A 24,138-nucleotide genomic window follows, 5' to 3' on the forward strand; every position below is an offset into this window, starting at 1 on the left:
GGCACTTTAAACTGCTTTAAACGTCTGTAAAAAATTTAAGTTTACTCTTTGGATTCTCGCAATTTTTACTGCTTGTCACACTGGTTTCAAGTGTCATGTCAACAAACTATACGTCATTTGAACTTTCAAGTTCATATTTTAAAAATAACGGTAGAAATACCGGGCTGCTGAGATTACTAAACTGAAAACTGCGCCTAGGAAAATAAATAGATTTTATCATGAATATACGTTGACGATTATTTAGTGAAATAAACATGGAACCATCGAAGGAAGCTATTGCAGTACGTATTACTCGAATAAATCGACAGATAACAGGAAAGTTTACGAGTGGTTCAAATAAATTAAACAAAAGGATAGATCGAGAGACACTTTTGGATGCTATTACAGTTTTATACGATGAATGCAATGATGATCCAATTAAGAAAAATGACGAATTTGTGCGAGCTTTTGTGGATAAGTGTACGTATTAACCTTTATTATCACATGCTCTTTTCTTTTTATCATGTCAGGACCAGATAGAGCTGTAAACATATTACTGTTCAGAAATAAAATTTATGTTACAGGATGTAACTGTGTGACCTCTTGAAAACTTACAATTTGACAATAATAAAATTTTATAACACAATTGTTTTAGATCGTAGTTCCTTGGCTGACTTGCGTCGGGCTCGAGTATGCCATTCAGATTTTGAATTGTTACAAGTTATTGGCAGAGGTCATTTCGGTGAAGTTCATGTAAGTTATATTGTTATAGTATAAAATTTATTAAATACAAAATTATTGTATATACAAAACATAAATATACAATAAATATATTATGGACCTAGCCAACAATTACCATTACTTGTTTTTCAATTAAATGTAATAAATATTTTTTACAGATGGTACGTGAAAAAGAAACCAGTGATGTTTACGCATTGAAGATTTTGCGTAAGGAAGAAGCTCGAAAACGTGTGGCAAATGGTGCGGAGGATGAACGGGATGTATTAGCTAATGCTAATGGACCATGGATCCCAAAGTTGCAATATGCTTTTCAAGTATGTAAAATTAGCAATATTTCCTGTTTCTTATTAATGTTATGTTTTATGTGTTATTTCTTTATAATTATTTTTGTGCTGTTTTTGCTTACCGTGTTGTTATATTGAAAGGATGAAATGTTATTTTTTTTTATTTTTAAATTTAGGGGTGATTAGGCCGTAGTCAAAAGGCAGAGATAAGGGGGGAGTGCCAATGGTTTGTGAAGCAAGTTACTGAGACATGATGTCCACAACAATTCTGTAAAGACTGCAACAATAAACAAGTTGCCTTAGTCAACCCATTGAAATACTATGTTTCTTACCTAGCATTGTATTTACAGGACAGCAGCAATTTATATTTAGTAATGGAGCTGTGCAATGGTGGTGACTTAGCAGGACTAATTGCAAGACGTAATCATCCACTAACCGAACGTGATGCTGCATTCTATATAGCAGAGGTGGCTCATGCGCTTAAAACACTTCATGGCATGGGCTATGTCCATCGTGATATAAAACCACAGAACATTTTACTTGATCGGTAAGTACTACTTACTAATTAACAAACTCATTGGTATACAGTGGGTAGGGTAATAACAGCCATATCACATGTGGTGTAGCGGTGACCACTTAGTGGGTTATGCATTGAACTTGCAATCTAGAGGTTCTGGTTTTTAATCCTATGGACTTAGCTAATGAATATTGCAGATGCGGTCACGTTAAGATTGGCGACTTCGGTTCGTGCGCGCGACTGTCCGACGGCTCGGCGACCGGCGTAGCTGCGGGCACACCGGACTACGTCGCACCTGAGTTGCTGGCTGCTGCGGACTGCGCGCACACCGTCTGTCTCGACCACTGCCGCCCGCACGCACATACTGCTATTGTGGGTTCGCATGGACACACGCTTTGCAGTGTCACCTTCTAAATATGCACAGAGTTGTGTTTACACTAGCTTTATGCACATTGCACAAGATGGCTCTGCACATTATCTAAAGAAACTACTCCCAATAAAGTGGAGATTCCGGAGAATTATGGAGTGATTTTTTTTTGGTTATTTTTGAAAATGCAACTTATGATAGTACACACAGTATTTTACCTATTTTCAGTAAGTTGTTGTTTTTGTGTGTGTACTATTTTTTGAATGTTTGAGTTTGTTTTTTTTGTGCATATTTTCATAATTTACATTTTGAAACAATTTGAATTTAGGTGAAAATTTAGAAGTTGACACAAGTAAATATTTTAACATTAGAAAACAATTAACACACAAGCACGATGTTTTTTGGTTCACTACTATGCAAATATCTTACAGTTTTGGTTTTAATTTGAGATGAGGTGAATTAATTAAATGATATTTATTTGAGCATGGTGTAAAGGAATTTTTTAAATTTTATTAACATTGTAATTGTATAGTGATAACTTTTGAGTAGTTAATTAATAGGATAATATATTATTAGTGTGAGATTTCAAGAGCATGAAAACAATTAGTATTAATTTAATGTAGAATAGCTGACAAGATTTTTCTAATGCAATTTGAAATTAAATGGATATGGATCAAATACTTTGTTAACATTAACAGTTAAATTTTTTTGGTTATTGGTGTAGGTTTTTAAATTTAATTTTACTGTTGTCTTAAATTTATGATTTTCATTCTTTAAATGTAATTTGTAAATAAATATTCCACATTTTAATTATAAAAACAATCACATACATCCTAACTGTTTTTAAATTACTTTTAAAAATATGTTAATAAGTAGCTTTTCTTCCTAATCTGCAATTAATTATATCTTTAACTGTACCTATTTGAATGTCTTAACTTTTAAAACTTTGAATTTGTCTGTTTGCAGTCAGCATGTGACTACTGGTCACTGGGCGTGGTTGCCTTTGAGCTGGTCACACTGAAGAGACCCTTCTCGTCGGGGGATGATGACTCTCTACCAGAGATCTTAGCTAACATACAAAGGTATGTTAACAATTTATAAATTTAAACAACGAAATTAAATTAAAACAAAACATTACAAATTCGGAAAATGAATTAAGGTGATGCTAAAAATTTTTTGTCTATGTTTTGATACAATTATTTAAACAGGGGAAACAAACATTTTTAATCTAATATTCTAGGTACGGCAGTAAAAAGAACGCGGAGCCTCCATTCGAGGAGTTTCCTCAGGGTCCATCGGCCGCGTGGAGATCGCTAGTTGGGGGTCTGCTGCGCGTCGCTCCTGCAAAACGGTTCAGCTATCTAGACACACTGCAGCAGCCTGCACTAGCACATCTCAGACTGCATTCTATACGAGATCAGGTATATATGAATAATTATGAACAAAAGTAGTTTTTTTTTAATTTTGACATATAGTACAAATCTTATCTCAACGCCATATAAGCAATACATTATCGGGTTCCGGCTCCTTCGATGTGTTCAGGTCATTGTAAGATCCTCGTAGCGAAATGTTAAAGTAAAAAGGAAGAAAAAATAGTATACTTTTTCTTTTTAAATCTTATTATCCATAAAGCTTTCTTAATATAATTTATATTGTATGGTTATAAGGCGCCGCCGTGGGTGCCGCACCTGCGCGGGCCGGAGGACGCGTCCTACTTCAACCCGCCACCGCGCACCCCGCCACCGCCCTCCGCCGTGCCCTTCCGCTCACGACCGCCCTTCGCCGGCCAGCTGCCCTTTGTTGGTAAGATATACCTGCCTGTAGTAATACTTTACTGTACAGAAAGTCTACACGAGGACACTAATGTAGAGTAGGGTTTAATAGCAGTACTCCACTGTCTACTGATCTGCCTTCGTGTGAAACTATTACTACACAGATTTACTTTAGCTAGTCTTCAGTGATTGTAAAGTATTCTAAACGTCAATTAAAAAAAGAGTTTAATATTATATAATATTTATAAATGTTTATAGGATATTCATTCGTGGCGTGCAATAATCATGACGATAGTTCTGGAGGTTTTAATGCGTCACACGACTGCACGGCCATCGATCTCGCTACTTTCAAGTAAGTTTCTATTTATGATTGATACATTTTTCCACATAGAAACAAAATGTCAGCTTTACATTGTAATGTTATTTTAAGAAGTCTTATTACATAGATTAGTAAAATAAATATAAAAGTAAAAAAAAAAACTTTGGTACACTAGATCAGCGGAGAAGCTGGCGGTGATGCGAGGTCGTGAGATAGCGTCGCTGCAGGGCCGGCTGGCGGAGGCGGAGGCTGCGGCGGCGGCGGCGGGCGAGCGCGCGCGACGTGACGCAGACGCGGAGGCTGAGCGCACGCGCGCCAAGCTGCAGGCCGAGATCACCGCGCTCAGTCTGCAGAACAAGTATAACACACTACCCACTACACTATACTAACCCTTGGCAAATTGTTGTATTCAAATCAATCTCGAAATTTCTTGGTGAAGGAATCGCAGACAATATCGATTGTTAAATTCAAAATAAGCATATTTTTAATATATTTACAACATACTTCAATTTTATCTTTATAAAACTTTCTTCCTAATGCAGACATACTTAATTATTATAATATTTTACAGACGTTTGGAACGTCAAGTGGAAGTCGAGAAAGAAGAACGCATGGCGCTACAGCGTACGAACCAGGAACTATCTTCTGGCATCATAGAGAGGAGTAACTCGGAGCTCAGAGCTACACAGACACGTTTGTTGGAACTTCAAGCAGAACGAGATTCAATAAAAGAAGAATTAAATAGATTGCAAATGAAGTATTCAGAACTTCATGCGGAGAATACAAGAAATAATAGCGCCATGGAAGCTGCACGCGCACAAGAAAAACATTATAAGGTAATATATCTAATTAATAAAAGAAAGTAAACTTTTGTAAGAAAAAACATTGTTAGACGGAAAATCCGACACTGTGCCGGTGTACTGGCGCAACACTAGCCTTACCAAAATTTCGTCGGTTATGTCCCCTCACTAATTTGTCCACTGCTGGACGTAGGCCTCCCCCGTCGATTGCCACAATGCCCGGTCCTGTGCCTGTAAATATAGTTAAATATATACAAATATAAATATAGACAAATTTGTTCTATTCTTCTTGATTATTATATATTTTTCGTCGATTACTATTTAAGAGTTTCCAATTTTACCAGGATATTATTCATGAGGCACGAGAGTTAAGACACAGAAGGCTCACAGAAATCAATGTGCGCGCTATTGTAAGTCGAGTATTAGACTTAGACGTAGCTGGAGAATAGTATACTAATAGTAGTAGAGTAGTTAGTATTTAAATTTAGATACAATTTAGTTGTTGATATATAAATGGTAAGTAAACTAGAAAAATGTATTTCATTATTATATTTTCTTAGGAATTTTATATACATAGAACCAACGGTAGCATTGTTGATTAGATACTATAGTTGCTAATAATTGTCAACTGATAATAATCATGTTTTAATACAAAATAAGATATATGTTTTCAGGATACAATAGCAAAGGAGCGCGCGCTGCGGCGGCAGACACTGAGCGGGGGTGAGGCGGAGGGCGCGCGGCTGGCGGCGGCGGAGGCGGGCGCGGCCAAGGAGGCGCGTCTGCGGGCGCGAGCTGAGGCCAAACTGGCCGCTGCTGACGCCGAGACCGACTCGCTCAGGGCCGAGCTGGATGTAGTCAGGACACAGCTGGCCACCGCTCAGGTAATCTAGCTTGTTTGAACCACATATACATTTTAAGTGTCATATGATTGATTCACAATGGTCAAGTTGTATGGGTAAATTTAAAGAATAACGAAAAACTATAGAAGCTTTATCTTTGCACGAAAAGTGTTATTTAAAATGGTGAACACCTATGATTCCTTTGTCTTTAGTTTCATCATCTCTGTGTACAATTTGTTTAATAATATGTATATTTTAGGAGACTTTGAGTGCAAGACGACGCAACTCCAGCGCGGCGACGCATCAACTGAACGAAGTACAACAGCAGCTAGAGGAGCAGCGCGCCCAGAACAAGGCGCTGCTCATACAAGTACAGGTATCAAAGCCTATCCTAACATTCTATAACAAAAGATCTTAACAAAAATAATATAGTGATTCTTGATTCGTGTAGCTTATTGTTTTAAATATGTACTTGTCAGGAATTAGAACGTAGCGTGCAGGAGGCTGCACGTCGCGAGGCGTCGCTAGAGGAGCAGAGCGCGCGCACCGAGGCGCGGCTGCGGGAGAAGCTGGAGGAAGCGGAGACCAGAGCCACTGCCGCTTTGCAGGATGAGTCGCGCAGGAGGGAGAAGGTACCCTTGTTTATTGGCATACACTCGACATGAAACACACTGAGAATATTTGCATGTTTTTTACCTTAAATTCAAATGGTGATAGTAAGAATAGAAACTTGTTCCATATATTTTAAAAGAAATATATTTCAGGTGAACGGTCTAGAACAACTAGTGCGTCAGCTGGAACGGGAGGTGAGCGCGCTCGAAAAGCGTTCCTGTGCGACGTGCGCGGACCGCGAGCGCGAGCAGGAACGCGAGCACGAGCACGCGGACGTGGAGAGCGAGCGCGCTCGCGACTGCCGCAGTGACACCGAGAGCGTGGCCGACGGGCACGCGCACTCGCACGCGCAGCTCACTGTGCTGCGAGAACAGCTCGAGCGCGCCGAGGCTCAGCTTCAGGTAATGGATATGCATTGAATACATATACGGATTCCTCTCTCATCTTTGTTCTACCTTACCACTGTTATCTGTAATGAAAATCAATAACACAAAACAACATCTAACGATTGTGGTTTTCTTAGGCTCGCGCGGACGAAATAGCAACTTTGCGACAAGAGACGAGAGCTGCTAATCTAGCTAAATGGCGAAAGGTATTGCTTTTGGTTAACCATTTTACTAAATTGTATTATTACAGTTTTGTGATTTTTTTTAAACAGATGGGCTTACTTTGACAGGAGCGTGAATACAACGAACTATCAGTGGAATCAAAGTCAACCGCTCGAGAGCTAAAACGTTTAGAGGAACGTCTGACACTAGCACAGGAAGCGCGCAAGACGAGCGAACAGAAGGCAGCTACATTGCAGACGGAGCTGACCACATTGCGGCCACAACACCAGCGCGCCATCGCAGACCTCGACAACTTGAGGCAGCAGCTAACAAAACTTAAGCAAGAACACGAAGTTGTACAGACCGAAGTCGACAGGTAAACCACTAACGGAACCGTTACAAAAAAAGTTCACAATAACTCATAGAATCATCAATATTATGAGAAAAAAGCTTAGATCAATTTTGTTTTAACATTACTCTGTAACAAGTAATTTTGTCTTTGATTTTTCATAGACAATTAGAGGAATCAGTCGGAATCTAAAGGTAATGACAGATGATAGAAATAATAAACAATATTAATAATTATTAAATTGTTGTAAATATTTTTGTCCAGTAAATAGTTATCATTTTCCCCTTCACTACCAGATCTCGCAACGACATTAGGAAGTTGAAGAGTGAGCTGCAGTATAGTGAGAAGCGACGGATGCATGCTGAAGAGCAAGAGGAGCTGTCGAGCCGCGAGCGTGCGCAGCTGAGAGACGAGCTCACTGCACTACGCACGCACAACAACGATCTTATGACTGTAAGTACACTGTTGCTGCAAAACGGCAATAGATGGTGTTGTAGCAATAGTTATATGAAAACGTTTCTTATTAGCTCTCAATCAGCCAATCAGAAACGTTCGATTCATTTTCATTTTAATCTACCTACTCTTTGATATGTAGGCTAGGCACAGTTTGTATTTGTTTTGTTATTTTTTTTTCTATCAGCAGTCATTTTGATATTTATATATCGTATCTATAGTAGGGTTATAACTAAAATAAACTAATTAAATAAAAGCCAAACAGTTTACACTGTAATGACAAATCACACTTCAAAAATAGTAAAGTTGTATGATTTTATCTATAATTAAAATTTTGTCTATTATAACAAATTCTCATTCCTTAATAATTGCGCTGCTATATGCAGGACGATTTGTTCAAAAATTTGTAGACATAGAATATAACCGCATTCAAACCAACTCTAGATCAATTTTGATATTAAAAAATTCATTAAGAATGTATAAATTAATTTTCTGTAACTTATATTTCGCCATTGTTTACATACAATTAACGTTGGAACAATAGCAATGCAAAATAACCAAAATATCTGTCGTAACATTTATATTGAAACATATATCATCATTTATTAAATTTGTATAAACAATGTCGTAATACAACTTACACTAGCTGTCGCCCGCGACTCTGTCCGCGCGGAAATAAAATAAACTTTCAGTAGCGTATATGTTCTTCAGACTATATTCTGCATCTATGCCAAATTTCAACAAAATTCATCCACCCGTTCTGGAGATACATTTTCTAACAAACATCCATCCATACATACATACATTTAAACATGCCAGTTTATATTAGTAATTCTTTTCGTATTTTTGTTGGTTATAAATGTTATTTATATTAGACAAGTAGTGACACATGTTCATGTTAAAATCGTTCATGTAATCCATCTTTGTTATAAAAATAATATGAACAAGCATAAGATATATCAAATATAAGATGCTGGATGGTTGTATTACTTTTGTCAACAGTCAATGAAATGATTGCATTATTTATTATTTACTCTGAACATGATGCTGTCATCCTGAATTCTTTATTGTTATATTTGTGTGTGTGTTCATAAACAAGACGAGATCACAGCCACAGCTCGCTCGTATTGTAGCCCAGTTGTATAGCTGGCAAGCTAACGTATTGTCTCATTTATAATAATTGTAAAGTGCTATAAAAACCTAGTAAAAATGTTTATTAAAAACAAACTATCACTGATTTCCAAGTTTCAACACGTTCCGTATATGTGATGCCTTACTTTGCATGTATCAAATTATTAAAAAGAAAATCTAGACAGAAATTAATCAAATATAAAGTTAAGCAAATTGTGACAGCCATGGAATCTCATCAGAAACGGTGTAAACGGAAAATATCTAGTGAAAAACCTGTAGTTAGACCGAAACCGGCGTATTTGAAGATCGGGACGGGACCTAACGCGTGGTCGCAACGTTTGAGACTAGCTTTAGCCGCGGATCTGCTTCGAGGGCGTTGTCGTTCCGTGGACAACGCACTCTCCGCGATACATACGCATCTGGCTACAGTACGAATTTTACTTAACAAACCACTAACTCGAACGTAAAAATTAAATTTGAACAGATGTTTTCATGTTTGTTACAGAATAACAAAGCTTTACAAGAGGCGTGTACGTTGTTGGAGGACCAGTTGACGGAATTGGAGAAATTAACAGATTTACACGAAGTCAAGAATAAAGATCTAGAGGTAAAAACATATTTTATTTAGGACTTTAAAAGTGTATCGAATATTTGGACACGTTGTGACGTAGTGTATTTGTTTGTTAGAGTGAGACGCAGCGCATGCGCAGCGAGCTGGAGGCGTGCCGGGCGCGGCTGGAGACAGCGGAACGCGCCGCGGCCGAGCGCGCCGCCGCCGCCGGGCTGGCCGCACAGCGCGGGGACGAGGCGCGCGACCAGGCCAGGCACGCTAACACGCAACTGCAACTACTACGGGTACGTACCTACTGCAATTTCTAATATCTATCTACAGATCTGTCACACTCAAGCATAGTTTTCCGGCCTTTACTTTAGTATTGATTTCTTATATTTTATCTACACACTGTCATCTTTAGTAAGTAATAACCGATTCTGAGTGCGTCAGACACAAAACAATCTTAGTCATATGTCATGCACAAAATTGCAGTTGAACGTAGCAACTACGCAATAATTTGTGGATAAGTTAGTTAATGAATGCGGTAATAATAATTAGTATGTATTGTAGGAGCGTCTGGAGAGTCGGGAAGCGCGCGTGGCGGAGCTGGAGTCGCGTCTGGCGGCGCTGGAGGGCGAGCGCAGCGCGGCGGCGGCGGCGCTGGGCAGTGCGGCGCGCCGTGTGCGCGATCTGCAGGAGGAGAGCGCCGCACTGCGCACGCGCGCGCACCACCATCATGCGCACGCACTGCAGCTGCAGGCCAGCCTCGCTGATGCACAGGTTGACTACTCATCACAACGCTATAACTACTCCCTATACTAGGATTTAATTACAAATGCTTTAAAACTTAATCTGTGTAAGAACAACTTAATAAAATAGCATAGAGATGGCGCGAATCATCACTGTATTACAGCTAAGTTCAATCGTTTGAATAACCTACATCGTAAGTAGGTAGAGAAGGAGTGATATGACTTGGAGAAATGGTTGTGCAGGAGGAGGCGGCGGCGGCGCGAGAGGCGAGCGAGGCGGCCAGTGCTTGGTGGCGCACCCGCGAGACCAAGGCCGACGCCACCATACGCCAGCAGGCCAAGCTCATCGACTTCCTGCAGGTTTGTGTACAGCCTACATATATACATACATACGTAAAATATTTATCCCTATACTTGTAATAACAATCACAAAGTTACAAGCAAAAAGTTGTTTAAATGAGACCACTTAATAAAGGTTTATGAATCGTACAAAACTAAAATTCATTAATCTGTACGGAGTATTTATTTTTATTTCAATTATATTTGACAGGCCAAAGTGGAGGAAGCGAATCGCAAGAAATGTTCACTGAGCAACAAGTTGTTTGGACGGTCTGGACGTCGTGCCGCTGCTTCGCCACCGCTCATGCGGGTTAACAGGTAAATAAATATCCTCCAAAATTAATAAAAGTGACAAACTCGATGATATATAGGTATTTATTATTAAAAAATTATCCCGTATTAGCTAATTAATTACAGCTGTTACCTCTAAGTTAATAAAATGTTTGTTGTAGGGAACTACGCGAAGAAGTTGAACGCCTGCGAGCAAAACTAGCTGCTAACGACATGTATGTATTTTATCCTTCCTACGTACATATTTTCCTTAAATTTTGTTCCAAATAGTATCTAATTGTAAAATCTCAACTTTCAGTCCACCAACACCCAAACGAGAAAAAGCGTTCGAAAAACCAAAGAAACTAGTCAATGGGTATGTTTTATTTTTCCGTCTTAAAATGTATAAAAAAGGTAAAAAATTCTTGAACCTCTTTTTTATTTTCAGTATAGGAAGTATGGATTTATTAGAAGACGTATTGGAACCATCACTACTTATTGTATGGTGAGTGACAACTTTTATTAAGGGGCAACTTATTATTCCACAAAAAATGTTTTAGTGGAAATAGGGCTTAAGCATAATTTCTAAAGCATCTTGTTGGCCCAGGTCTGACGGAAATCGCGAGCGGATGAACGCGCGTTGTGAGGAGGCGGCGCTGGTGCTGACGCGCGGCGACCGCGAGCTGCGCGCGCGCATGTTGTCCCCGGAGGCCACCAACTTGCCACACAACGAGGCCAACCGCGCTTTCCTCGTACGTTACAATCTATGACTAGATGGCGTTAATATTTATTTTAATCGTAATTCGTCGTGTTATTCTTTTTTGACATTGTTAATGGCAATACGAAGAGTATTTAACTAAAGAAAAATCCTTCGGATACCCTTTTTAGCCTTGCTTTTGTGGGCTGGGTTAGATGTCTATGATGTACATTTAGGGACATAGTAAAACAATTATTTTTGCTTTGTACAGATCAAAGTGGAGGAGGTTGGCGGAGGCGAGGGCGGGAGCGAGGCGGTGGCGGTGTGCAGCAGCGCGGGCGAGCGCGCCGAGTGGGTGTCGCGACTGCGCGCGCCGCCGGCCGGCTACCGAGCACTGGCGCTGTGCGACATGCGCGCCCCGCCGCACACCGCGCTATATGTCGCGCCGCATGCCATCGCCATAGGTAATTATTACTACTGAACCCTCGTTTTGACGAATAAAAACGTAACTTGTGTAATAATTGCTAACGAAAATTAATTTCCAGATAAAAGTAGAAAGAGTAAGATTTGCTTCTACAATAATAAACTAAATGATATAAATGTTATCAGGTGGTCCCGAAGGATTACACTCTCTGCGAGGCGAAGTGCGCATAGAGTGGGAGGGTTGTGTGTCGCCGGCGCGTGCGTGCGGTGCGGTGCGGTGCGCAGCGGCGTGTGGCGGCCGCGCACTCGTCGTGTGCGGTGCGCTGCTCGCGCATGGCGGCCTGCTAGCGCTCGGCTCGGCGCTGCGCCGCGCGCCCTCTCTGCGACCCACATTCAGCCTCACCAGGGTGCGCTTGCCCGATGTCATCACGCCACATATACTTAAGGTTAGTCAGTCCTTTCTCTAAACTTGTGTATTTAGTACTCTAGAATAAAGTGGAGAATCAGCTAAGAAACGACGTTCTGAGAGTTAATATTTTGCTGATGGAAAGTTACATAAATAACGAAATGTATGTAGGTAAATGCAGAGGAGTCGGGCGAAGGCCCGTGTGCTGTAGTGGCGTGCGGGCGCCGCGTGTTCGTGCTGCGCTTCGACGCAGCCAACACGGAGTTCAAGATCGCGCGCTCGCTCACCATCGATCGGCCGCCCTCCGCGTTGCTACTAACCGCTCGCCACTTGTTCCTGGCTGGCGAGAAGCCGCTCAAAGTAAACCTGCCCGCCGGAGCGCTCGAGACCTTCGCAATGGAGGACGCCACCGTAGCCGCGGCTGCCCGCGCGCACTCCGCACCCCGCGCCCTCGTGCTCGTGCGCGCCAAGCCCCTCGAGTTGCTCATCTGCTACGCCGAGTGCGGCGTGTTCGTCGACGAGATGGGCCGGCGCACGCGGCACGAGGACCCCAAGTGGAGCGCTGCCGTACACAGCTGGGAGTTCGTGGCACCCTTCCTGTACGCCGTCGGATCCGACCGCGTCACCGTCATATATCTCAGCGAGGAAGCGTACCGCGCGCCCCCTTGCACCTGCGACTCCTCCTCGCTCGCATCATCCGTCTCCGAGTGCTATCTGCCCGAGGTCTTCAACTACAAGGTGAGAGAGCCTGTGTTGCTAGGCACCGCGCCCAACGGCATAATAATTAGGTCGACCATTGACGACGGGTATTCCGTCTCCATAATCGACGGTCTCAGCGCGTTCCGAAGTATCGGTGCATCGCTCGAATCTCTAGAGACTATATCGGATAGCAAGGGGTCCTCCTCGGATTTGACCGTGTCATGCACGGACCTCTCGCAGCACGAGATGTCGAACGAGAGCGTCGAGGTAAACACGGGCTTTTTAGCCGACATCAGAAAGAGAGCGAAGCAGCTCCGAAACGCCAAGCGCAAGGAAACGGACAAAACATCGGACGACGTTATCAAAGAGATTCTCACTACTGAGGTCGGGCTAAAGCGAGTCTCCGGGGGCAGGAAGTCCCCCGCCGCTACTTCAGAGTTTGACTCCGACACGGAGACTGACAACGAGCCCAGCTCCGCCAAAGGCACCGCGGACCTCTGTGCTGAAATGTTCGCTAGGCAAGTTAGATTTAAATAGATTCCAGAGATATTCCTAAACCTAACTGTAATGTCCCAATCCCGATTCCTTTAGGAATCGCTTTTTTTACCATGTTGTTCACAAATGTGACAGGAGTTGAGCTTGTAGCCAAAAACAGGCCTTACCTTTGCACGTTTGGCACCCGATGATCGCCCTTATATCCTATAATGCCACCGCAAAAATCTATGATAGAATTCGAGTATGTAATGTTTAAAATTGCATAGTTTTACCATAGCATAATAATTATTTAATTACCAAATATTTTTAGGATTTTTTAAGAAGAACTTAGTATGAAAGTATGGTAAGTTTTATATGGTGCGAACTTTTAGATATTTCGTTTTTTTTTATATAATAGATTGTTTATTAATAAGTATTCTGCACGCAAAGCTGTTCTCTGTTAAGAGGTGTATCCGTACTTTAAAAATTGACTGTTTCACTTTTGTTCCTGCTACAAAACAAGTTGTAAAAAAATACCTAGTTTTTGTAATTCGTGTATTTTTAGTATTATAGGAGCTTCGCTCAAGCGTTTGTACTTATTTATTGATTAGAGCTAGTGTCTTATTATTTATTTACAATTGCGTTTGCCTTTTTATTACAAACTATTGTAATTGATATTACTTGTGAGAATTAAGATTCTTTCGTATATTTTCTGTATATCTCTCATTTTTAATAATTATAAATGAATGTACACTTGCTTGTCTTTTTGCTACGAGTCATTTGTCACTAAGTTTAATTTACTGTGATTTGATATTTATGTATAACGTTCAAAAAAATTAAATAAGATTAGAAATAATTGATGCCAATTGATAATGTTAATTTTTTTTATTAAATTTGTACAACATTTAAATAGTTTTTCATTTAGAAATTAAATTTATTTTTAATTATTTTAATTTAAGAAAATAACGAATGTTAAGCGCATGACCACAACATACTCCAAACCTTTGTTAAAAGTGAGAAAACTGTAAAAACTTACAAGTAATTTACAGTTAATATTAGATTAAGAATAATTTTATTATATTAGAAAGAAAATAAAGCCACACGTCATAGAAAAAAACTTTTTATTAAAATAACTATTTACTATTACTATATGTAATAAAACTAACTTTACTTCTTCGCTGATATTAATATAACTACATAACATGTAATGAATGTACATGTTTTGTTAATTGATGAACTAACGTTTACAAAGCTTAAACGCTATCAAATTAAAAAAATTGAACTGTTAAATGATGAATTAATAATTTCATAAGCTAGCACCGGGATTGATAATTATAACATTGGAAATTCGATTAACCGGACTGAGACTAATCAATGGATGTCTTTGAACACCTCGGTGATCCCGCTGTTCATTTGCTTATTTTAAAAAAACTGTCGTCAGGCATCCGTGTAATCGAATGTATGAAAAATAAACTCATTTTGTGCATTTACATAGTACGTAATAACAACAAATGCATAATCATCTAAAATTATGATTATTAAAAAAAATTGAGTTACATTTTCAAACATATGATTTGCTAACTAAAACAATAACGAAGCATGGGTGACAATATCCCGCAGGCCGGAGTAATAGCCCCGGTAATCACGAATTCGATTAACTGAAGTCCAGATAATCGAGTTTCAACTGTACAATATATTAAAAACGAAAATAAATACATTAAATTCTAAAACCTGCCATCTTTACATGCACTGCTACATAATAAAAACTGACTGAACAAAATAAAACCAATACTGCCTTTAACAATATGTCCGAAAAGAAGTTGACAATGACATAAAAAGATTGAATTCAACGTTCTCTTGCCACGGAAGGTTATATATCAGTTTCTCTAGAGAGAAATTATATAAAATAATATCTGATGACTATAACAAATATTCAATCTGCACTGAACATTTAACGCAGAGTTTTCTTCTGCATTCTGTCCTTATCATAGACAAAAATAAACATGTTTTATTTTAAAACATAACTTTTTGGTTGGTTAAAATAATTTTAAAATAATTCAACATCATGGTTAACAGTTAAAACTTCCTTTTCTAAATTTCCAGATCCAATTTTGCAGTTTGGCATAATTTGTAGATCTTCAGATCTGAAAACAAAAACATTTTAACAATATTGAATTATCTGATTTTGCTACAAACTTTGCTAGTATTTATAGTTAACATAATTTAAGGATTACTTAAAAATAATTTAGCATAGATTTCTTTTACTACATCTATTCTAAGGGGCTTCCTTAGGGACCAGTTATGAGTTTTAATTATACTTTTCTGCTAGCTATATCTCCCATAAACATTTAATTTAGGTCCAAAAGATTATTGTTATACTTACTCATCAACTTTACCGCAACCATCATAGACTTCATATCGTATGCTCTGCTCGGAGCAGTTGGTTATTACAGTGCTGTCAAGTTTGACGCTGGAGCCGGAGTACATCTGGATGCCAACACCGCATTGGTTCAGTAGACATTGCTTTAATTCAACCTGAAATAGTATACATTGAATAATTATATATTGCCGTGATATTGGTTAAAAAAATAGGAAGTTGGAAAGACTCTGTTTCTATATTTAATTAAAATTTATATTAAAAAAAAGATTGATTTTGAGCTATTAAATTGTATTTTAATTTAAATTAAGTACCTGTGCTCCCTTGTGAACGACAATTCCAGAATAAAAGTTTTCAAATGTGCAGTCTTCTATGACAATCTTTGATCCCGCCTTCGCTACGATGCCTTGCGCGAAATCTCTCTGTAATAGAATTATAAATACAATTAGCATTCGTCCTGAGAAAGGATACAATGGGTCCGAAACTAGTTAGTACTGGTCAGGTACTAGATGTGTTACAAAAGTTAAAACAATTTAATATATTTATCTATCGTGAAAGTCGTGTTAGTTACACTATTTATAATTTTGTAAATATAAATATATTTTTTTTAAGAAGAAGAATTCCGCTTTCGACTCTATTTTGACTTTGGCATTGGAACGCATGCGCTAAGTTTAGAGCTAAGTAGAGTTATACGACCACCGAATTAACGAGTTCACTTTCATACAAATGAATTGTAGTAGAAACTTGTTAATTAAATGTTGTAGTAACTTTACCTGTGAATTCTTGGAGACATCAGCAAGCATACAGTTCTTGATGTGCAAGGTGCCCGTCATCATCACAATGATGGTGTTGACCTGCGCGCACTGCAGCGTCAGGTCACGCAGCCGACACTCCTCGCTCAGCATCAGCAGACAGGACCTCATGTCCACTGCTTTTAAGGTTGCACCTGGAATATGACATCTTATAAGTAATTAAGGTAAATCAAGTGATCAACTAACTTCCAAAGTCCGACTAATCATCATCTCAATCTATATCAACAACTATCAAAAGGTGGCAAACGAGCGAGCAGCCACCTGCAATCGCTGAAATAGCTAAGCGATCGTTGCCCATAGACATAAGCAAATTGCATAATTGTTGCCTACCTTTAAGTAACGGTAGAGGGGATGTACATAAAAATAGAGAATGATATTATGTATGAAAATGTGAACTAACCATTAAAACTGCAAATAGATATTTGTGATAATGGCATCTCTGGCAGTTCATATGCAGTGTTGCACACCACCACTTCATCAGGCTCTAGCGAGAGACCATCTTCAGCAGATGCCATCACTGTCAGATTGTGCTCATTGGTAAGGTTTTTGGAAAGAAACTTTGATATCTCATTAAACTCAGTAATAGAACCTCCTTGCCAAAGTGCTACAACCTGAAATTTTACAATTTTCTCATTGTACCAATAATATGAAATACGAAATTGCAACTAAACTTGGAAATTAAAAAGTATTATCATCAAAACATTTTTTTATACATAATATACTTACAAGATGTGTCTCTCAATGTTTATCTGTCGTAATCATCTTACTAATATTGTAAAAGCAAATGTATGGATGGATGGATGTTTGTGTGAAGGTATTACCAGAACTGTTCAAGGGATGTTGATGAAATTTGGAAAGAATGTAGATCACAGCCTGGGAGAACACTTAGATTATAATTTTTTTTTAATACCGCACGGACGGAGTCACTGGCGACCGCTAGTAATAATATAAAATTATACATACATTTCTTTTACTTTTTGTCTTCTGCCATTTGTGTTTAGTCTTAGCTAAGTATTGCTCCCTAATCAATGGGTTTTCATACAGAGTCCATTTTGACATAAGACTATCTAGCCGTGCATTCATCTCTGCACACTCTGATATGTAGCTTGGAGGTAGAAGGGAATCTGAAAAAGATTAAAATAATTTATACTACAGAACATACATACAGACATATTAAAAACCTAATTGAAAGGATCTGGTTTAGTCCAAGGGTAGGGATATTCTTAATTCCATGCATTCAAAATTGCAGACCACAGCTATCATTAATAGTCTACCTTACTTCTAACATTATATATTTGAATATATGGATGGAAGGTATCTCTAGAACTGCATGGATCTTGCTGAAATTTAGCATAGATATAAGACACATTCTGGAAAAACACATAGGTTAATAAGTTTTTTTTAAATTCCAATGCGGACTGAGGATCAAGCAACAGCTAGTTAAAAATGCAATCATAATTATATTAAAAATATATTTACCATCATCATCATCCAATATACCATCACATAGAGAAGAATCTAAATCTTTAAGTTTCTTGTAAGCATCAATGGCACTGTTCCGTAGTGTGATTATAGATCTAGCAACAAAGTTTGGTATGGTACCATTGTGCATGTCACTCCAAAGGCTCATTCTCTCCTCTATTGTTTTAGGAAGTAATGTTTTACCATCCTGATCATCCCATGGCATCCAAATGTTTTCATAGAAGAATCTGAAATAAGATTATAATAACTTTTTAGAACAGAGAGCAAATAAGCAAAAGGAAGATTTGTTCTTATTTTTAAGTTTGGAAGTTCCAAAAGGGGCTTTTAAGTTTGGAAGTTCCAAAGGAGGTTTTAAATTTGGAGGCTTTAATTTATGTCTGTGACTATGATCAGTCTTTTTCCATGGCTTATAAACAATGAAAGTGGAAACGACCATTCATTGTCCCTTTTGACTAATCACCTCCGCCCACAGTCTTCCACAGTCTTTGAGGTTGGCACAGTAAGTACTTATCCTCCACATGGAACTAGTATTTTTATTTTGATTATATTTTTAATGCAGAGTTGTTACCTCAAAAGATCAATGAATTCTGCTGTGGTTGCTGCATTGATACTGGCTTCTCTTTGCTTTATGGTAGGCCAGAGCTCAACTAGAGGAATATCTATAACAGTCTCTGGTATTGTCACAGCTTCATGTTGGACACTCAGCACATCAGCACTGGCTGACAATTCCTCAAAATCCACTGATGTTACAGAAACGTAAGCAACACAAGGAAATCTAACATCTGTAAAATACAAATTGGTAAAAATACATAAAGGGAAAGGTCTTTATTCATTGGAATATGTAACAATGTAGATGAAAAATATTTAAATTAATCATATTTTTGCGTAATCTACCTTCTTAGGAACCTGACCTATGTATTCTTGGGTAATATTACATTAACGTACCAAACTTTTTACAGAAGTCTTTAGACAATTTCCACAGGGCGTCCCAACCGACGGGCTCAACTAGAAGCTCTGCCTGCAAGCTCCATTGTTCACGGGCGGTGTCTCTCCCCGTGCTGCAAACTCTCAACAACTCTTCCAAGATTTGATTATCGCTACGATTGAATAAATATACTGACTGCATCTAGAAATATATATTAAACTTGTTTTAATTAAGTTCAAAGTGGTAGACTTCAAAAAACTTGTGGTTCGGAAAGTCACAAAAAATATTTTTCCTAAGTACCTTTTGGATTGAATTTAGCTTTGTAACATGCAATTAATCTTTTAAACTTATTTCGTTTGTCTTCACACAATTGAAAAAGGATTTGAACTATTTGCTTTTATAATTTATAATAAAAATATTTAAAATTGACCGTTCTTTATGAAAAGTTTGAATTTCAGTCGTGACGAAAATGACAACGTACAATATGTTGCTATAAATGAAAATAAAATTTGCACATGCCGTTGTGATGTCTTTAATCTATAAGATTTTATAATAAAAAGAATAAATGGTAAATGTTTCCCTGAAAATTATTTTTTTATTTTTCAGATCAGTTTATTTAAAATTGGGTTTTTGTTTCCATGAAAATCAAAATGAAACCTATAATTCCAATAATTTAACAATCTGTGAATGTGACGTTGACAAGTTGTCATTGTCTTGATTGAAGTTTAAAAGTTGTGCGTTTCTGTTTGAGGTTATTTTTATATATTTGACCTAAAATACATTTTTAACCGAAGTCCTGTATTAATACTTAAATAATATAAGGTTTCAAACAATCTATAAGCCATACCCTCCTAGAAATATATTCATAAAATGGCTACGTTTTCAAGACTACATAAAATCGCTCTTATAAGCTTAGGTGCTGTAGGTGGTAGTTTAGCATATTATACTATAGGTAAATCTGAAAAGAAATTTGATGTTCAAAATTCTTGGACGGTGAATTACACGCCGAGTGTCAAATGGGAGAAGAATTGGGACCGGTGAGATAATTTAAGTCGTAATAACTTTGCACGTTGAAATTGTGACCTACTTGTAAACAAACGTACGATACTATTAATAGCTCTACAATTATAACAATAGTTTCTTATAAACACAACTTGAAATTAAAGAATTAGCATGTAGATTTAAAAAATATATATAATTCAACAATTTAACATACAATTTTTTTCCTGTGACTTATTTTTACATCGTTTAAAATTTCAGTCGAGAACCCCAGTCGATAGTTCAACCTCCATCACCTAGTAAGCCAGAGGATGATAACAGATACAATGAGCAAATAGAGAAGGCAAAAAGTAAAGCTGTAAGACATTTATTCCTCATCCGACATGGACAGTATAATCTTGATGGGGCTACTGATAAAGAGAGAGTTTTGACTGAATTAGGTAACTTAAAATTATAGTGAAGTCATTGGAATAAACTTAATGTACAGTCTTGATACCACATTGCACTCGTGAAATTATAAACTGCTATAAAGTGATAGTCATCTTTATTGGTTTTTAGGTAGGATACAAGCAGATGTGACTGGACAGAGGTTGGCAACATTACAGATAAAGTGGGACTTACTTGTGAGATCGACAATGACTAGAGCACAAGAGACAGCCTCTATAATAGCTAAGCATTTAAGTAAAGATTTAGAAATTAAGGACTGTCAGCTGATTGAGGAGGGAGCACCAATTCCACCTGAACCACCTGTCGGTCACTGGGCGCCGGAACCAAGAGTAAGTATCAATAAAGTTCACTTTAAAAAGTTTTTTTTTTATATCAGAAGATGATAAGCAAACAAGCCGCCACCGAATGTTGCTTGACAAGACTACTGCAGCTACTGAAAGTGACATTTGCAAAATTTAAAAAGTAGGACATTATATAAAGCATACCATTATTGGTATGAGGAGAGGATATACAGTCAGCTTCATAATTATGTATACATTTACAAAACTTTTATATATTCATATTTGAATTCAAAAAGGTGTATGCATATTTCTATTCTTATGATTCCAACTATGAATATTTCCTATTGGCGAAGATGTGCTTATGACTTTTTGACAATTTAGGTGTATACAAGTATCAACAAGTAAAAGTTTTGAAAATATTTACATATTTATGCAGCTGATTGTATGGAGAAAAAATATCTCCCATATGTCTACTTATGTTTGGTGTTTTTGAATCTGCGTGAACAAGGGTACTTTTAATTGTTTTTGCATGTTTAAGATTATTTTATTTTCTAACAATAGTTTGTTTTAAATGTATGTAATATGTATTTTTTATGTATGTGTGATATATTTTGCCAAATCAATTAATGAAACTTAAATTTAGCTTTGTAAAGTAATTTATCTTAGTTTTAGTTATGTAAATACATTTTTATATGGAAAATAAAATAAAAAATCATTGTATGTATTAAAACATTTAGTTGCTTTGGTAAAATAGATGTGAAAAGTTTATAGCCCAGTTTTGCACAACATTATATAACATAGAAACATAATACTAGAAGTGACATTCTTTTGAGCTTGTATTAACATAAAGTAACCTGTATGTTGATTTTTGTTAGAGTTTCATATCTTTATAGAGAATAGAGAATCAATAGTTCATATAGGAAGAGAATTTCTATTTGAAATACACAGAATACTTTTGTCACCTATAAAAGTTTAATACTACTAGAAGTTATGGCACCACAAGGTCTGTCTTTCCCTTGTATGCTAAGATTCCACAGAATTCTATAAGAAAAACAAGTTATGAACATAGTTTAAACATAAAACATATTCCGCTTGGCCTATTTAAAAACTCTGGCCATTACTTTGAAATTTAGTTTTTTTTTTTAATAAAAGAAGTCTTATACTCTATGAAGTTAGAGGTTAGTATAGAGCATTACTGGGCAATGAACTAACAGAGTATGGTTGGGCACGTGTAGCAGTTCTTCCAGGACGGCGCGAGGATAGAAGCCGCCTTCCGCAGATACTTCTACAGAGCGCCGCCCGAACAGACACAGGATTCGTACACTATACTCGTATGTCATGCTAATGTTATACGATTCTTTGTTTGCAAGTGAGTTTGAAATTCATTAAGTTATATGATTTTTGCGATCCATTGCTAGTTTGCCCCCTTCTGCTATAAAAAAAATACCAGATCGATGGATGATAATGATAGATGATTTCTCATCAAACTACTGTACTGTCACTTTAAGAACACAATGTCTACTAAGGAAGGACCTTAGTGTAAAATATTAACTACACTTAGCTGGTTATATCATCAATTGTCTGTTGTTCTTTTGAATATTGTTCAAGTTGTGTTGCATAATCTCTCGGCTTGAATACTTCCTTTGTACAATGTTGTCTTGCTTCTAACCTTTATGTATATTTTTCCAGAGCCCTCCAATTTCCTCCGGAAGGCTGGCTCCGTATATCATTGAACCACGGTTCAATAACATGGATTTCAATACTGCCAAATGGTAATGTTGTCCTGCGAGCTCTGAGTGATACTGGACACATGGAACCAAAGCATATCACTAGCCGGTAATTACTCTCTCTTTTATACAATAAGTTATCTTAGTACAATGTATTTAATGAACAATATCGCGTATCAATTATTAATATTTTAGATTAAATATACCAGTTTTATATCTTCGCTTTTTAATTATAGTGACAATTTTAATCATCAATATGAGACAATTTATTTATGTATCTGTACAATTGTTGACTATATTTAATCTGTTTAATAATCTATAGTTTTTATTACAATACTGTTACAGTTGCACTTGCCATGTTCCTTTTCTATTATGGAAGTTATTGTGTATGTAAAAATATATTCATTAGATTTGTACTGTAATTGTTTATATTATACTAATTAATTAAAATATTGTTTCTTGTATTGTGTTGAAAAATTTTGTTAAATAGGTGTTTGGTGGTAGAAAAAATTATAAGTAGTATTTTGACTTGGCAACAGACTTCAGACTTCATAAAATAAGTGAAGAAGGCATCTCGTAAAATTTTATGTGTTAATATCAATAATGTATTTTTATGGTTATTATTATTACTAATTACGTGTTCCTTAGGAAAAGCAATAATAAATGAACACAATCCTGGCAGCAGACTATTTCGTACTGACAAAATATAAAAAAACAAAACTTTTGTTACGTTTTTGTTTGTGATTTTTGACACGTCGTTGACGTCACTGTATGAATGTTACCATTGTTTGCAAAAATATTGGTTAAAAAAAGTTAACACTTTAATAATCCAAAAGTATGAAGTAAACATTCACATATGACAATGATATTTCGACCAAGAAAGATATAACCAATAATGAAGTGCTCACATTCTTCCATATACTGCTTGAGAATTGCCGAGCCTGTTTTTTTCCTAAATGTGTTCCTTTTTTTCCCAAAATTTTATGTTACTCGGCCATTCTCACCCAGGTTTTCTTTTATAGCCGACCCAAAAAGTCATCGAAACGGCGAAAACTCGAAACAAAAATTGAATAAAACAAACGTATCAACGCATGAAATTGAAAGAGATAAAAAAATTAACAAAATGATGTTTATTGCAAAAAATGAAGACTTCAAGAATCTCGTATCCAAACACATATTCACAAAACGTTGTAATACATGAGGCGCACAATGCTAAAATTATTTTATCAATTATAACTTTTACACTTAAAAAAAATGAAATTCAAAATATGCGTAATAATAATAATGGAAAAAAGAAATAAGCTATACTTACCAATAAAAACGCGCAAACTATTTTTTTTATTTTAGTCAATTGACCGCTTTGCCAACCGGTTGCATCCCAGATTTGAGATTCTGGTTTTGTAATTTATCAATACAGACATCACCTGGGGAATTATTGTTATATTTTGAATAAGATATTTAATTCAATTTAATATCAACAGGAATAACGAACCTCGAAGTGACTTACCCATTAACATACGATGTCCATGAATATTGAAGAGTTTTTTTATATTCTTTGTTTTTTTTTTAAATTGGTATTTGTTAAATGTAAGTTGCCAATTGTAAAACTAGTTTATACACAATACAAAATTATTTAATGCATTTATAACAAAAAAAATACAAGTGTTGGCCTGTTTGGTGTAGAAATTTGTTTTGGTTTAAGTTTGGACAGGAATTTTTAGACATAGTTTTTGGTGTTTTTTCTTTTTTTTGTACTATTCCTGT

General features: G+C 37.0%; 3 protein-coding genes across 5 annotated transcripts; 2 read left to right on the forward strand and 1 right to left on the reverse strand.

Moving 5' to 3' along the window:
- The first annotated feature begins 106 nt into the window (after window positions 1–106).
- On the forward strand, window positions 107–14,165 carry LOC106117932 (citron rho-interacting kinase sticky). 2 transcript variants are annotated; one of them, XM_013312456.1, is made up of 31 exons: window positions 107–459; window positions 635–732; window positions 879–1,034; window positions 1,355–1,551; window positions 1,719–1,893; window positions 2,855–2,970; window positions 3,129–3,309; window positions 3,556–3,691; window positions 3,919–4,012; window positions 4,155–4,337; window positions 4,551–4,815; window positions 5,124–5,189; window positions 5,454–5,663; window positions 5,881–5,997; window positions 6,101–6,253; window positions 6,386–6,634; window positions 6,757–6,825; window positions 6,910–7,157; window positions 7,427–7,583; window positions 9,220–9,321; window positions 9,402–9,569; window positions 9,838–10,047; window positions 10,260–10,376; window positions 10,567–10,673; window positions 10,808–10,861; window positions 10,945–11,001; window positions 11,074–11,130; window positions 11,233–11,377; window positions 11,594–11,786; window positions 11,932–12,191; window positions 12,323–14,165. In XM_013312456.1, the coding sequence occupies exons 1-31, from the start codon at window positions 255–257 to the stop codon at window positions 13,385–13,387; spliced, it is 5,610 nt and encodes a 1,869-aa protein (XP_013167910.1). In that variant the 5' UTR covers window positions 107–254; the 3' UTR covers window positions 13,388–14,165. The 2 variants fall into 2 exon arrangements, with proteins under 2 accessions (XP_013167910.1, XP_013167911.1); XM_013312457.1 differs by lacking the exon at window positions 5,124–5,189.
- A 331-nt stretch (window positions 14,166–14,496) lies between these two features.
- On the reverse strand, window positions 14,497–19,372 carry nesd (SHC binding and spindle associated nessun dorma). Its single transcript, XM_013312012.1, has 10 exons — window positions 19,221–19,372; window positions 18,941–19,121; window positions 18,564–18,777; window positions 17,993–18,222; window positions 17,477–17,637; window positions 16,914–17,124; window positions 16,475–16,647; window positions 16,016–16,123; window positions 15,708–15,859; window positions 14,497–15,468 (listed from the first exon to the last, which is right to left on the reverse strand). Exons 2-10 carry the CDS (start codon window positions 19,119–19,121, stop codon window positions 15,372–15,374), a joined length of 1,527 nt encoding a protein of 508 aa, XP_013167466.1. The 5' UTR covers window positions 19,221–19,372; the 3' UTR covers window positions 14,497–15,371.
- Window positions 19,373–19,649: 277 nt separating this feature from the next.
- Window positions 19,650–23,715, forward strand: Pgam5 (Phosphoglycerate mutase 5). Of its 2 annotated transcripts, none has more exons than XM_013312538.1 (6): window positions 19,650–19,957; window positions 20,181–20,359; window positions 20,478–20,695; window positions 21,883–22,016; window positions 22,337–22,483; window positions 23,397–23,715. In XM_013312538.1, the coding sequence occupies exons 1-6, from the start codon at window positions 19,791–19,793 to the stop codon at window positions 23,446–23,448; spliced, it is 897 nt and encodes a 298-aa protein (XP_013167992.1). In that variant the 5' UTR covers window positions 19,650–19,790; the 3' UTR covers window positions 23,449–23,715. The 2 variants fall into 2 exon arrangements, with proteins under 2 accessions (XP_013167992.1, XP_013167994.1); XM_013312540.1 differs by having other exon boundaries at window positions 21,886–22,016.
- The last annotated feature ends 423 nt before the right edge of the window (window positions 23,716–24,138 follow it).

The sequence above is a fragment of the Papilio xuthus genome, unplaced genomic scaffold, assembly GCF_000836235.2.
Source record: "Papilio xuthus unplaced genomic scaffold, Pxut_1.1 DF827679.1, whole genome shotgun sequence".
Lineage (NCBI taxonomy): Eukaryota > Metazoa > Arthropoda > Insecta > Lepidoptera > Papilionidae > Papilio > Papilio xuthus.